This window comes from Nerophis ophidion, linkage group LG03 (genome assembly GCF_033978795.1).
Source record: "Nerophis ophidion isolate RoL-2023_Sa linkage group LG03, RoL_Noph_v1.0, whole genome shotgun sequence".
NCBI classification, from domain to species: domain Eukaryota; kingdom Metazoa; phylum Chordata; class Actinopteri; order Syngnathiformes; family Syngnathidae; genus Nerophis; species Nerophis ophidion.
The window spans coordinates 20753780-20768942 of record NC_084613.1 but is presented as its reverse complement, the minus strand read 5'-3'; the positions used below and the strand labels follow the sequence as shown (position 1 = coordinate 20768942).

The following is a 15163-nucleotide window of genomic DNA, read 5'->3' as shown; positions in this document are numbered from 1 at the left end:
AGGCTAAAATAATATACTGTTTCAGCGATGTATAATAAGTGATTAAGTATATTATTAATTTTTATTAATAACATTTCAGCTTTTTCTCGTGTAACATCAATTGTTTTTTCCCATCTTATAATAGAATAAAAAAATTATAATAATAATATGATTGTTTGAATACATAACCTAGTGTGTCAAATATGTTACCTGTACAAAATATTATTGTTCAGTTACACTTTTAACAGTGTTTATTATGGTTGTTGTATTTTTCCAAATTATTCCTAAGTTAGTATCAATTTATTTTTTATTTAAGTAACTAAACTTTGTTCATACTTTAGGTATATTTAATTTTTATTTTTAGAGCTTTTAATATTTTAGATCAGGTGTGTCTAATCTTTTTCCACCAAGGGCCGCATACTAAAAAGTCAAGTATGGGGTGTGGGGGGTGCATTGTGATATTTTTCCATTAAAAAAAAAAAAAATGCTAAAAACCAAATATATATTTAAAGACAAAACTTTGTGTATAATTTCTGCTTTTTCTAATAACATTCCGATTTTTGCTAATTTTTTGGTGTATTTTTTTACAGTTGTTTATTTAGACTGATTAATTTCAAAATAGACAACTTTTAAAATTTTAGCAGAGACGTTAGGTATATTTACAAAAAGTAATGGCATCGGATCAGTATCGCCGATACCAGCCTGAATTTTACTTGGTATCTGATTGAACAGAAAATAAGTGGTATCACACATCACTAAAGCAGCTGATGTGTGGCTGAAACCTGACACCTTGCGCTTCATTTAACCAAACTGTAGTAATGGCTACCGGTGGGAACAGTAGTTAATTTGATCACTCGTTACTGAAAAAATAGTTAGTATCGCTGTTATACTTTTAACGCCGTTATTACCAACACTGCATGTACCGTACCACATTTTTAAGACTATCTCAAACACATACATTAAATACATTTGATGAGACTACAAGGTAATATGGGGTATTTTAAAGACTCAAATTCTAATAATTATTGGACCCTGCGGATACCCCACAAGATTTCCCCTACATGTAATTGATTATGGCGCTGCGCCAAGGCAAAAAACTGTACAGTAACAATAAAAAAAGACATTTGCATCATGGACAATTATGCTAATTATTTGATGTCATGTTGAGTACAAACATAGCCACGCCCCCACTGCCACAGGTATATTGACAGTCGGTGTTACAAAAAAGATCAGTTAGAATAATACACAATGTCGGATATAGAAAACCTACAAACCCGTTATTTAGTGAATCAAAAATATTGAAATTTAACGACCTGATGCATTTGCAAACAGCTAAAATTGTGTACATAGCAAACCATAACCTGCTAGCAAAGAATGTACAACAATTCTTCTCAACAAAAGAGGCGAAACATAACTTTGGAGGAAAATCTGATTTAAAACATTTGTATGCGCATACAACACCTACTGTAAGACATTTAGCATATCAGTGTGTGGAATTAAGTTAAGGAATGGATTAAACAAAGAATCAAAGAAGGCCCCAATATGATTCCGTTTAAGAGACTGTTCAAACTACAAGTGTGCACAAAGTACAAAAGAACAATTATGATGAACATTGTGAGCTTTTAAAAAAAAAATACATAAGTAAATGAGATAATTATTTTTTATGTATTGAATATTTGTTCACTTACCTATGGGAAATTGTATTTATTTACTATTTATTTAGTCACTGTATTGTTACAAACAGAGAACAAGGAAATATGATAAAATTGCAATGATATAAAAAGCAGTAGGATTAAATAAGCGCTGCTTCTTCCTACTCCTTTTCGGACATGCTGTAATGAAACAACAGTGTAGTAGCGTAGTATTGTCCACTGTGTTCTAACAGATTATTTTCATGTCCTTACCACAACTGTTCCTTGGGGTTGTGCACCGAGTGGCTGCCCCACGGCCACCACCTGCTGATGCGACTCGCTGGAGGGGCTGATGATCTGCACACTCTGGCCCTGGATAGAGTACGCTGTAGAACCCCCCCAAAACACATACAAGAAGCATTTAGTCTCAAGTCCAAACGCTTAAAAGATTGCAGGGGAAGCTCTCCTGATGAACTCCAAATTAAACATCCAGTTTGACCCAATTAGCCCACTTTATCTGTACAAGCAAATATGCAAATAGTGTGTACGTCTAAATGAGAGAAGCTGTATGTGCATGTCCTCCAGCACATTCTCCTTGCTGTTCTTAATTAGGAGTCATCGCGGCACGTTATGGATTACCGCAATAAGACGGGAGCACCAGACAGAGGGAAAAAGCCGTTTCCACATTAAGCTCGGCTGAGCAGCAAGCACATCGCCAAGATAAGAAAAAACATGAATTCAACATTAACACACAAAAACACCAGAGGCCTTTTTTTGTGGGATGATATTCTAGAAAGACATACATCAAAAATCAACCTCGACATCCACATCACGTTTTAGCCACAAAGTCAACACAAATCGCAGGATGCTAAAACTTGAAATTATTTTAGCCAATTAGAAGTCCAAAGAAAGGGACAATACTTTAGGATTACACATGTGAACAGACTGAAAAGAGGCTTCAGTTTTCAGGAAAGTCATGGCCTTGGTGGTGCCGAGCATTACCTTTGCTGGACAGGTTGGCGGCGTTGCTGCTGAGGACAGTCAGTGCGTAATGCGGCGGCAAGGAGGCCTTGCAGATGGCCGTGATGAAGGCATCTCGCGGCGTCACCAGGCCCAGTCGCCCACACAGCGAAGCCATGGTCAACTCGGCCTTCAGGATGTTTTCCGTAGCGGTCTCATCAGTGCTGGACAAAAGGATGGAGTAAAATGTAAAATGAATAGAAATATATATATTTTTTTTTTTTTAAAAGAAAAAACTCTCTACCTGGCGTCGAGCAATAGGGACAAGGCGGCAAGCAGACCACACCAGCAGGCACTGACCATCTCCTCCCACACCAGGTGAGCTCCTGGGATACACACAAGGCCTTGATTAGGTAGAACCGCTACCATACCCATCATAACAAATTTGCCAAGAGGATCACAACAGTTCAACCAGCCTTAATGAAGACTAACGAGGATCTCCTCGCTGGGCCCACAGATCAAGACTCACCAGCTGGTGGCTGCCACTCTTTGCCAGGCTGCGCCTCTCTGGACTCAGCTGCCGCCGCCTCCTCTGTGGCCAGTTCCCTTTCAATCATGGTGGTGATGCCTCGGACAAGGTCCAGCAGGGCGCTGAAGGCCACAGACATGGCGTAGCCCTCGGGGATGGATGGGGGCTCCACTTTGTCCAGCATTTCCAGGCTAGCAGGGACATCGAGGTGAGTCGAGTACATTTTAACACATGATATAAGGGCAGACTCATACTTGGACTTCTAAACCGTGCTGGACTTCAGACCACGATGCCATGAGGTGGCACTCACACTAAGCATTTAAGCTACCGCTCCCTTGCCCCATCACTTCTACCCTGCTGTATCGCTGCTGTTTCCCTCACTTTGTGTAATTTTGAGGCGTTTTGATTATTTCTTTTGCGTAAGGTGATGGCTGTCATTAATTACTTGTGAAAAATAGAGAGGAGCAATTACATTATTATTATTATTTTTTTAATTTACACAGGAAAGTCCCATTAGGATTAAGAATCTGTTTTTCAAGGCAGTCATGCACATTTATACACAAGTGAAGGTGCCACTGGGAGAAAGATGGGTGAAGTGTCCAAGACAACGGCTGTGACTAAAATGGCAGATGCTGGAACCGAACCTGGAACTCTCAAGTTGCTGGAATGCCTGCTCTACTCTCCGAGCTACAACGCCCCATTATTTGTATTGTTTTTATCATCATTATTTTAATGACTCCTTTTTAATACGCGCAAGAATGTAGTCACAGGTGAAATAATATGACTTTTGGATTATTTTGAGTCTCTGCATTGTATTCATGTAATAAATTGTGTCTATGTTTAAAAACTTGCGAGTTATTAATGAAATGACTCATCTTTATCACGCACAAGTATGTTGTCACAGGTGAGCTAGCGTGCTTTGGGTTTAACTCGTGGATTATTTTAAGTCTTGGTATTACATTTATGGTATAATTTGTGACAGTTCTAATCAGGAAATCTGCAAGAGACGCGATCACATTAAGGTAGTTGCTGATGAGCTAGCTTGGTGTGGCTTAGAGTGTTGGGTTATTTTGAGTCTCTGAATTTTATTCCTGTAATGAATCGTGTCCATTTTTAAGAACTTGCAAGTTAAGCGATTTATATTAATTATATAAAGTCAGCTAGTGTGTTATTTTAAGTCTTGGTATTATATTTGTGGTATAATTTGTGACAGTTATTATCAGGGAACCTGCAAGAGACGCGATCACATTAATCAAAGATTGCAACAGAAAGTCGTCGCTTGGTGTGGCTCTAAGTTTTTGATTATTTTGAGTCCATCCATCCATTTTCTTCCGCTTGTCCTTCTCAGGGTCCCATAAGGGGACGCATTATGTATTTTCGTCCTGTATTGAATTGTGTCAGTTTTCAAAAACTTGCGAAAGAAGCAATCACATTAATAAAATGACTCATCTTTATTACGGACAAGTATGTAATCAACCTGTGGCGTTGATTGTTGGATTATTTTTAGTCTTTGTATATCCTGTAATTATTACTATCCATTTTTAAGATCACAATGAAATTATTTATCTTAATTACACAGAAAAATAAAGTCACGGGTGAGCTAGCAGGCTGAACTTTTGGATTACTTTTTCTTAACAGGAGCCTGAGAGACAAACCCATCCATCCATCCATTTTCTACCGCTTATTCTCTTTGGCGTTGCAGGGGGCGCTGGTGACTATCTCAGCTACAATCGGGCGGAAGGCGGGGTACACCCTGGACAAGTCGCCACCTCATCGCAGCTGAGAGAAAAACGTTTACATTAATTAAAGATTGCACAAGGAGCGTGTCACTGTTGAGCCAGCTTTCTGTCGCTTTGTCTTTTGGAATATTTTGAGTCCTTGTATTTTTTTATTTATAAATTATTATATCAGTTATTAAGACCTTGCAAGGAGGGACTCAGTTGCAGTTGTTCTATGACTCGATTGTCATGCCATACCCTGGCCCACCTCTTCCAAAAAAGGGAAAGCACGCTTGGTGTGAAGTGGGTCCTGGCACGTTACAATTTGGCCAAAAACAATTGTATTACCAGAACTTACTAGGTGGCTTTGGCGCTGCCCTGTACGCTGACAGTCATCAGGGGGATCCAAGTGCCTCGATATTCAAATGCTGCCTGGGTCGTGAGGTTCCCGCTGACCCCTCCTGGCCCTGGGCCGCCCTGAGCCGTGCCCGGGGGCCCTGAACCCAAGCCACCTTAACAAAAACAGCAAATTAATATTAGCCGATGAGAACATTACTGATTTCAAGGTTGTTTTTACGGAACGAAATCCTCGAATCGTACCAGCTGGTGCACCGACGGCTGAGACGTTGCCCAAGTTGGGAGTGATGAAGAGAGACTGGATGAAGGAGCCCAAGGCATTGACGATGTCCCGGAACACCTTGGTGGAGTGCTGCTTCATGTCATAAGACTGGCAGAATGAGCTGGAAAACGCATTCAAACACACATTTTTCACAATAGCTTGCGTGACAACCGTGCTCTTTAAAAGTATACTTTAACTTCTGGTGAAATAATAATAATAATAAAGAAAATATCCAAATATTCTTGGCATTCAAGCCGGCAGATACCATTTTGGTTTGGAATAGTTGCGGTAGGTCACATAGTATGTCACAAACGCTGCTCCATCCAGTCCTTTCTTTCTTGCGCAATATGACAAAAATGCCAGTGTGTATGCTAATCCAACTGCTCCAAATATCCATCCATCCATTTTCTACCGCTTTTCCCTTTTGGGGTCGCAAGGGGTGCTGGAGCCTATCTCAGCTGTAATCGGGCAGAAGGCGGGGTACACACTGGACAAGTCGCCACCTCAACGCAGAGCGAACACAGGTGGACAGACAACATTCACACTCACACCCTTGGGCCAATTTTAGTGTTGCCAATCAACCTATCCCCAAATATGTTTGGAGCAATTGCTTCCATTGCTAATTGGAGAACAAAGCAGTAATAAACAATAACAACAATGGCCTAAGACTTACCGTAATAAATGTGGCTGCACACACAGCCTGTGAACCGACTCTACAGCCACCGCTCGCAACCACTGAGGCTTTTCTCCGTCCAGAAACTTCACCAGCAGAGACAAAAAGATCTCACACTCGGTTACCTTGGAGGTAAAAAATAAAAAAATCAATAAAACAAGCAGCGTTGAACAGGAGTTCCGCGACAGTAGCCTAGAAGATCACTGCAGCGTACGAGCAGACTGTAGAAGTGCTTGATGAGCACTGAGACCACGCGCAGCAGCCGCATGCAAATGGGGAAGTAAGGCTTCTCCACGGGGGCCGGTGAGGCGGCGCTGCAGCTCCCCTGGCGGAACTTGATGTTGGGGGAGAAGAGCTTGATGACGAGCGGACACACTCGCTCCTTTAGCAGGAAACTGAACTCCTGGTGCTGCATGGGAGGAAAGAACTGGATCAGAAATGCAGGTATCTTGCTGGACTAAGTGGGACATTCCGTTTCATTAACCCTTGAGCACAAATTGCCCGAAATCTGTGAAAATTTTGATGAAACTGAAAATTGGTTGTGGATGTAGCAGAGCAAACACTATAAATGTTGGATTCATTTATGATGCACTGGAACCTCCACTTACGACCCTCTCTATTTGTAAACTTTTTGGTTTTCAAACTTTTAGATTCTGCCACATAGGCCCCTGTGTGCAAGCCATGTCTCTGTGTACGAACACTTCATTCATTTATTTTGTGTCCCACTGGCAGCAATTTTGTGCCTGATTGTATTGAAGAAAAAAAGAACTCTGGCTTTGTGCCACAGCATGTTTTTAATTCTGATGAGAACGGTCATTCCTGGAAAAAGATGCTAAAGCTGACTTACTTCACAGCGAAGAAGACAACCTCTCTTCCAGGAGACCACACACAGACGACACACCCAAACCCATTGTTTCTCTCTTTCCGTGAGCTCACGAGAGGACCTTTGCCGACGTTAATTTACGGCAAAAGTTTTTAAATTTTTAGAATGTTTTAAATTGCAGCAATATGAATGTCAAAGTTAAATATTTTTGTGATTTTTGATCATTTGTGAGGGCACCAGTGTTGGTAGAGCAGCACATACAAAGGACAGTTCAGTTTGCTGTTGTTTTGGCTTGTTAATAAATAGACAGTTGATCCATTACCTCCTTGTTACATGTGTTTGATGAACAGTACTGTATATTGTGTTCAAAGTGTACAAACCTTAACTAAAATATGGACTTTTGTTGAGGATTGAACCCATTATTCATAATTAGGTTGTTTCTTATGGAAAAATTTACTTCACTATACCAATTTTTTGATTCGCAAACAATGTTTAAGAACATAATCATAATCAAGGTTCCAATGTACCTGTAGGAACACGCCTGGAAAATCGTTCAGGACAGACTCCAACAACTCCAATCCGAAAGTCCTGGTCATCTCTGTCATTCCCACCAGCCAGTAGGGGGCGTCCGCATTTACCAGCTGGCACAGGTCCTGTGCATGAAGACAAGCAAACCATGATCCTTGACAGTACAAGCTGTGTCAGGAAAAAGTACTTCCAAGTTGAAGATGTTTGCCTTCTTATTTTTTGCTTAAGTGCATCAATTAAAGCAATTAACTGTTTGCAACGCCAAGAAACACACTCGATTCTGTCATTACTGCAATGTAATGTAGCTGAAAAGAGGACTGTGAAAAGAAGGCTATCGCCCTCTTGTGGACATACCTGAAACAGCATGTAAGCATCTTTTGCACTGGGCCTCAATGTGGTGACAGACCGTCTGTTGGTATTGCCCTGCACAGGCGGAGGCTGCTCCACAATGCCTGGGGATGGTATTCAATTATTTTTGCAATCAAGTGACTCATAATAACATTCATGCTAATGTAGGTCAAGGGAATTTAGCGATGACTAGCACATGCTTAAAGGTCTCATATTACAGTACCGTCGTACTGTTCATCAATTTATAGACGTCTCAGAGGTCGCACAAAAGAGTACTAGAATTGTGTTGTCCAGAATCTGCCCTTGATCCTGGAATTAGGACATTTTGAAAAGTTTTTTTAGTACGCTCTAACTGGAACACACCATTTTGTTTCTGTAGCTTTAATGCTAATAAACTGTTTGTCCACCTGTATGTCTCCAAGAAGTGCCATTGTGTCATCCACGTGCTACATAAACATTGCAACACTTGTCCAACATTAAATAAATGCCAGCTAACGTAACATCAAAGAGTGGGGATGGAGGAGACGTACCTATGTGAGCTCCTTGCTAACATTGCTGTCACATTTTAACATGATGCTCGGTTGGCCTATTTGACAACTTTACATCTGTAGCAGACCAATGCCTTTATTTTTAAAGATATGCAGAGAAGCCTTTTTTTTTCTTCTTTGGTTTGGATCATCAACAGACTCTAGGTCAGTGGTTCTCAATTTTATCCTGTCGCTGCTCCCCCAAGGGACGAAAAGTTTATTCACCCCCCCCCCCCAAGTAAATGTGTATCTTTTTATCTGTATGTATAAAGATGGTTCTTTACTAACACTAAAGATGTTATTAGGCCTTTGCCTCTCACGCTGCCTTTCCCCCCCAATTAAGAAGCACTGCATAATACATTTTTCGAGAGACATTTTTTTAAAGCCCCCATATATCTATATGTGTCAAGATATACAATGTTGCCTCTCATACCCCTCATATCACTGCGTCCCCCAAGGAGGGCCTGCCCCACTATATTAGAAACATTGCTCTAGGGAGACCTATTAGTTAGAACATCATTAAAAAGTCTCTTTTGCGTAACAGGAGACCTTTAAATGTACTGTAGGTCGAATAAATCTAACTTGGTACTTGGCAGCAATACAATGCACGCGTTCTATGAGCGTAGTAAAAGATTGTGACCTTTGAAACGCTCATCCTCAGCCACCATCCTCTCAAAGACCACGGTGACGACCTGTCTGACCGTGGCGGCCGCCGTGTTGTTGGTAATGTTGTCCTTGGTGAAGTGGAGGCGGAAGCACAGCACAATGGCCTGCACGGGCACACATTGAAAGAGGTAGGCAAATGTTGATTTAACATCAGGCCCCGTGTAAAGAGGGAACCCATTTGGCTGTGTTTGATTCTAGTGAATATGGCCATTTATGGGCGAGAAGAGCCAGGAGGGGTTGTCTACCTTGGAAAGTACTTCATCATGGACCACCGTGTTGGTGGTCAGCAGCACCAGGACGGTCTGTAGGAGCTTCAGCTCCTCCAAACTGTTTTCCATTAGCTGCCACAGCATGTTGATGATGTTCCCCGCCGCCGCCTGGCACACAAAAACACTTTGATCACGGATCATCATGGGAGGTGAAACACAGGCACGACCAGCTGATGCCGCTCGCTTCAGGGTCAAAAATGCCAGTCACGGCACAAAACAATGCCAATTAAAGGTGACACTATATCCTTTTTTTGCTATTCATGAAACACTGCTCAAGCAGTCACTCTTCCAAACCTTTTCTGCACCAAAAATGCCCTCAGAATGACATCAGTGACAAATTACCCGCCAGTGCCATCCCTCCTGAGGTCGTCAGCGGTTGCCTTCTGAAAGCCACTGGCAGGCTTGTCAACCTTGCACTTCAATGATGTTGACAAAGTGGCGACAACCGCTACGATGTTACAGACTGTGTCATTTATTTCATTTTATCATTCACAATCCTTATGTAAGACAAGAACACATTTTTATTTTTTATGCATTGTAACTCATAACGCTAGCAAAAGTCAGCTAAAAATGGAGGTCATGAGAGTAATTCCGTATATTGCACTCTAAAAAGTGTTTACATTTTATATACATGCTGTAAGTATGTATGTAATGTAAGAACAAGCACATTCATTTTTTACAAATGCTGCTCATTGTGATTTGAAGTACCAGTAGAGTGGAAAAAGAAGTTAACTTTATATGCTTATTTGTGTTTCATTGTATCCATTAAACCATATCCAATTGTATTCACAATCTGCAAAGTATTTAAAAACACAGTTTAAAACAAAACAAAATGCCGCAAATTTAGTCAGTCATTTTGAATATTCCGCCCCGAATGCCTTCAGCTATTTTTGGAAATTGACGTCACGGTAATAACGCTTCTATACTCTAACCATAGTATATCGATCATACTGAAAATATGCAAATATTCGAAAGAGATGTGCTGTTTATCATTCACAATCTTTACGTAAGGTAAAAACACATATGCTTGGTTTTGTTTATGCGTTGGAAATCATAAATAAATATCTGTGCTGCGTTTATTATTCTTATTCTCCCTAATAACGTCCAGAAAGCGGCAACAATAGACCATTTACACGTCATGTCCTGAAAATTAAGCAAATATGTGTGATATTGTTAATATAAGCGCCAACGCAGACAAACTATTTTCACGGCACATTGATAGCAGTGAGCCTATGCTAGCTTACGTGGCTATTGTTGACACACTGAGCCGACATATTCTGTACAATTGACCACTAAATTGTAACACCCGGATAAGTTTTACAGTTTATGGTACCTGCACCTCATACTTGCCCAATAATATAAATTAGAATGCATAAAAAAGAAAAACATATTTTCTTGTCTTACATAGGGATTGTGAATTAAAAAGGCAATATAACAAAAAAAAAGTGCAGTTCCCCTCTAGGATTGCATAAACATTCTGTCGTGCCCTCCAACATCCTTTTAAAACTCGTCTGGATTGTGGTGCAATACTCTACCAATGTAGCGTAAAACGGCTGGTCGTCGCGGGAGCATGATCCAGACCATAGGTACACCCGTAGCAATAACAAAGCAGTGTGCATGCACTTCGTCTGCGGACTCTGAATTGATGGTATTAACGACGTCCTATGTCACCATCAAGCCAAGTTTAAACGTTTGCATGAATGACGGGTCCTTGGGTCCTCACCTCAGACACCACCTCGTGAGACATGAGCCTCTGAATGGCAGCCAGACACAGCTGGGTGATCTTGGGCTCTTTGGTGCCGCATCCCATCAGGAAAGGCTGCACCACTTCAGAGCTGTTCTCTTTTAGAGCTGCAGGATGAGAACAGGAAGACAAGGAAAATCGTTATTATTATTACTCCAACACAAATCCGGGATACAATCATACAATTTCCAGCACCTTTAACATGTGGTAATAACAAATATCATTATATTTCATTGCACAGTTCTTGAAAAAAATGCTTTAACTCAACTAAGCACCAAGTGTGTTGTCACTTAAATACACACAGAAGTTCAAATAGGCACCTAATTCTTTTGCAAGACGACTGTAATTATTATCTTTATCACAGACGTGGCATCTGTAAAGCTTAAATGGAATTGAAAGACAAAGTGTTGCTAAATGCTCGAATATTATACACTTATTATGCTATTTAATCCTTTAAAAAAATAGTATAACATAATTACAGATAAGTATAGTCCACAGGACTGCAATCTATCTGTGGATATGACAGCATCATTTAATTTGCATGAATGGCAGTGATGCATGTGCATGTATTTTTTATGGATGCTGTGGGAAACATAAAAAGTAAGCAAAAAATATGAAAATTAAATATGTTTGGAAATACAGGTGAACTTTTTTCTGATGCTTCTTTTTGTGGTTAGGGCAGGTGGAGGGGGACAACGCACGCGCGCACACACGCACGCACGCACGCACATGCACACACACACATTGGGCTGGGCGATATGGCCTTTTTTTAATATCGCAATATTTTTAGGCCATATTGCGATACACGATATACATCTCGATATTTTGCCTTAGCCTTGAATTAACACTTGATACATATAATCACAGCAGTATGACAATTCTATGTGTCTACATTAAAACATTCTTGTTCATACTGCATTAATATATGCTCATTTTAAACTTTCTTGCAGAGAAGGAAATCACAAGTAAGTCAATCGACCAACACTATATTTATCAACCAGTTATTAGCAGGTGACTTTTCCAATGATGCTACATATTAGCAGTAATACTACCTCTGGTAGAAACGCTTGTGCTCCACACTTGACAAATTAAAGTTGTCTATTCGACATCTTCCCGCTTGAAACCGAACCACCGCCAGACGATGGAGCCCCTGCTGATTTTCTTGGGAATTAATTCTTCCTACATTTGTTACTAGATTCGCACCTTCTTTCTCTCGTATTACCACTCGCACAGCTTCGCTAGCATCACAACTAATGTTACCCATACGGCTACCTCTCTGCTCCGCGAGCGTGTATACGTATTTGACGTATGACGGGACAGTATGTGACGTATGTAAGAAGGTGCGCTTACTGTCCGTGAGAAGGAGACACAAGACGGAGTGGGAAGAGCCTGTAGTGTAATGCCCGCAGCTAAAAGTAACTGCGTGAGAACGTATACTCCAATATCACGATATAGCCATTTTTTTTATCGCACAGAGACAAACCCACGATATATCGCCCAGCCCTACACACACACACGTACACACACGTACACACACACACACACACACACACACACACACACACACACACACACACTTTTTCTTTTGATTGGAAGAAACCCGAAAAAGAATGAAGCATGGTTTGGTGCATGAACAAACACACTCGCTGTCTCAAGTAAACAGGAAGTGGTCAATATGCAAAAGAAAGGACATGCATAACAGTATCAACTATCATGTTTGGTTGTGCCATTTTTTTGTCTCAGAGTTGATTCTTTGCATGGAGTGAGAAGAAATTGTGGATAAAACAGGAAAAGTCACCTCTACAATATGGCAGTTTTTTTGGCTTTTTTAAAAAGAGACCGCAGTCCTTCGCCAGGCTCATCTTTTCTTTTTAACCCTTGCCCGTTCCCTATTCGGATGTACAGAAACAACATGTAAAAACTAAAGTGCAGGACTGCATGCATAAAATAAATAACAAAATATGACAAATGTGCAACTTAAAAATACAAATTTGGTCCACTTACATTCAAATAATAATTACTGCATGACATAAATTAATTTCCATATTTGAATAAGAATAAAATACCAAATTAAATGTTACACAGCCATAACTTACTGGCATTAAACCTGCAAAAAATTGTTCTTCACAGGTTTTTATGTTTACATTTGTACACTTTGCACTATTTTATTACACTTTAATAAGCATTGCGGAGAAAATCAGCACGTTCAGTGGGAGGCTCAGGCTCCCAAAATGTAACACGGAACGACACAGGAGGTCCTTCATACCGACAGCCATCAGACTGTATAATGCATATGTTCCTTGACTGCACTTAAATGTAGAATATATGTAGAATATATTTATACTATTCATATATTATATTATATATATATATATATATATATATATTATATATATATATTAAATGTCATATGTTATTTATTATTATTGTTTATTGTAAGCGAACTGTGGTGCTGAATTTCCCCCAGGGATCAATAAAGTTATTTCTATTCTATTCTATTCTATTTCTTACATATTCCTTATTTTATTATTTTAATTTAAAAGACGTTATCGTGAAGCGTTCAATGTGCTTTTACAATTTTGTTTACATTATTTGAGTGTTTTCCATGCTTGTGTTGACATTTCCTTTCCTTTCTGCCTTGATTAGCTGAGATGATTATAAACATAGGAAAGGTTACATTTGAATTAACGTTACTTTTAGATTTTTCTCCAGGTCCATATTATCCAGGGGTCATAAAAAATATCAATAATTATCGATATCGACCGATATAAAACACTGGGTGTATCGTGATACAGTTTTCAGCAATATCATCCAGCCCTAGTTTCACGTATGCTCTAAACATGTCAAATTCCTGATTTTATTTGTACACCCAAAAAGCAGAATACTCAGTCGGATTGCTAAATATGAATGAATTTGTTGAATCATTTGCATCTTTCATAAAAAAAAGATTAGTAATGGCAGTAACTTTTGAAGCGTGTGGATGTTCCATCAGAGGGAGAGCCCTGTGCTGGAAATGTCACAACCAAGAACATCCCTTTACGTGCTCTGCTCTATTTATTCCCACTCTGTTTTAGATCTTGCATCCACCTTCATCTGCGACTGGGTCCTGAGATTTGTCTGTTGTTGTTTTTATCCTTGCATGCGAGTTCTACTGAGAATAAAAAGTGTGAGTCAGTTCGGCACTCACCTGCCAGTATGTCGGTATTCCTGGCTGCGATTGTCTTAATCTTCACAATGCCAGACTCTGCGGCCTGTGGGGGACATACAATGAAAAGCGTTTGGGTGAATGCTAGTCGAGTTAGGTTTAAAAAACAACAGAAACATGTTGTACAGCTTGAGATGCAAAGAAATGAACAGGACGAGGAGGTGATGTGAGGTTTTTTGTCCTGTAGCAAACACTGCAATAATCATTCTCTTTTCTTTTCTATGTATATATAAATTCTATCTCAAGAACAACATGGTAGCTTGCATAATGTAATTCAGTGTAATAAAATCACGGCCATGGAATAACATGCATTTCTGAGCGCATGTTCCGCTTCCTTATTGGAAAAGCAAACAGTAGTGAAGCTCAAAAGATGTTGTTTTTTTTGTTAAAAACATGAGGCAAGTCTAAATTTGGCGAATTCCTTGGACTGCCGCATCAAATTGTGAAAGCGCTGCTTGTTTGAAGGCTGGGGCTTGCTGTGGTGGAAAACTGCACTGTGAGTAAACTAAATGCCTCAGTGAAGTATTTATTGAGAAATTCGTCATTTGCATTTAGTGGCAGAAATGATTAGGCAGAGTAATAATAAAATGTCGCACAGCTGCGCATATTTTGCAACGCCGGATAAGGAATTTAGGTTTCACTCAGCGCTTTCACTTCCATATTTACAAATATCCGACAATGTGAAGGACTGGTAGACTACAGTGGCATGTACAGCGCAATGAACCAACACATGCGGTTTGAGTTAGACTATCTAAAAAAATGTCCGTCTGTTGACTTCAAGGTATGCATTAAATACTGTCACAATAAGAGCTATCTAATTTTAGCATTTTTTACATTAATAATTTGGAGTGCATAATAAATTGGAAAGAAAAACTTAGATTTCTTTGACTACATGGTCATTTATTAACGAGTATACTGAGCAACACAACCAATGTTGTAACAGC

General features: G+C 39.9%; 1 protein-coding gene across 3 annotated transcripts in view; it reads right to left on the bottom strand.

Moving 5' to 3' along the window:
- The window catches only part of mon2 (MON2 homolog, regulator of endosome-to-Golgi trafficking), a 66328-nt gene that overhangs the window by 40287 nt on the left and 10878 nt on the right, over positions 1 to 15163 (bottom strand). For all 3 annotated transcript variants that reach the window (XM_061894558.1, XM_061894559.1, XM_061894562.1), the window contains exons 2-15: positions 14202 to 14265; positions 10994 to 11121; positions 9247 to 9378; positions 8976 to 9105; positions 7815 to 7912; positions 7460 to 7585; positions 6324 to 6518; positions 6110 to 6234; positions 5418 to 5557; positions 5176 to 5329; positions 3100 to 3290; positions 2875 to 2956; positions 2613 to 2794; positions 1884 to 1996 (exon numbers count right to left, since the gene is read on the bottom strand). In XM_061894558.1, coding sequence (XP_061750542.1) covers positions 1884 to 1996; positions 2613 to 2794; positions 2875 to 2956; positions 3100 to 3290; positions 5176 to 5329; positions 5418 to 5557; positions 6110 to 6234; positions 6324 to 6518; positions 7460 to 7585; positions 7815 to 7912; positions 8976 to 9105; positions 9247 to 9378; positions 10994 to 11121; positions 14202 to 14265 — 1860 coding nt within the window. The remainder of the gene's footprint in view (positions 1 to 1883; positions 1997 to 2612; positions 2795 to 2874; positions 2957 to 3099; positions 3291 to 5175; positions 5330 to 5417; positions 5558 to 6109; positions 6235 to 6323; positions 6519 to 7459; positions 7586 to 7814; positions 7913 to 8975; positions 9106 to 9246; positions 9379 to 10993; positions 11122 to 14201; positions 14266 to 15163) is intronic.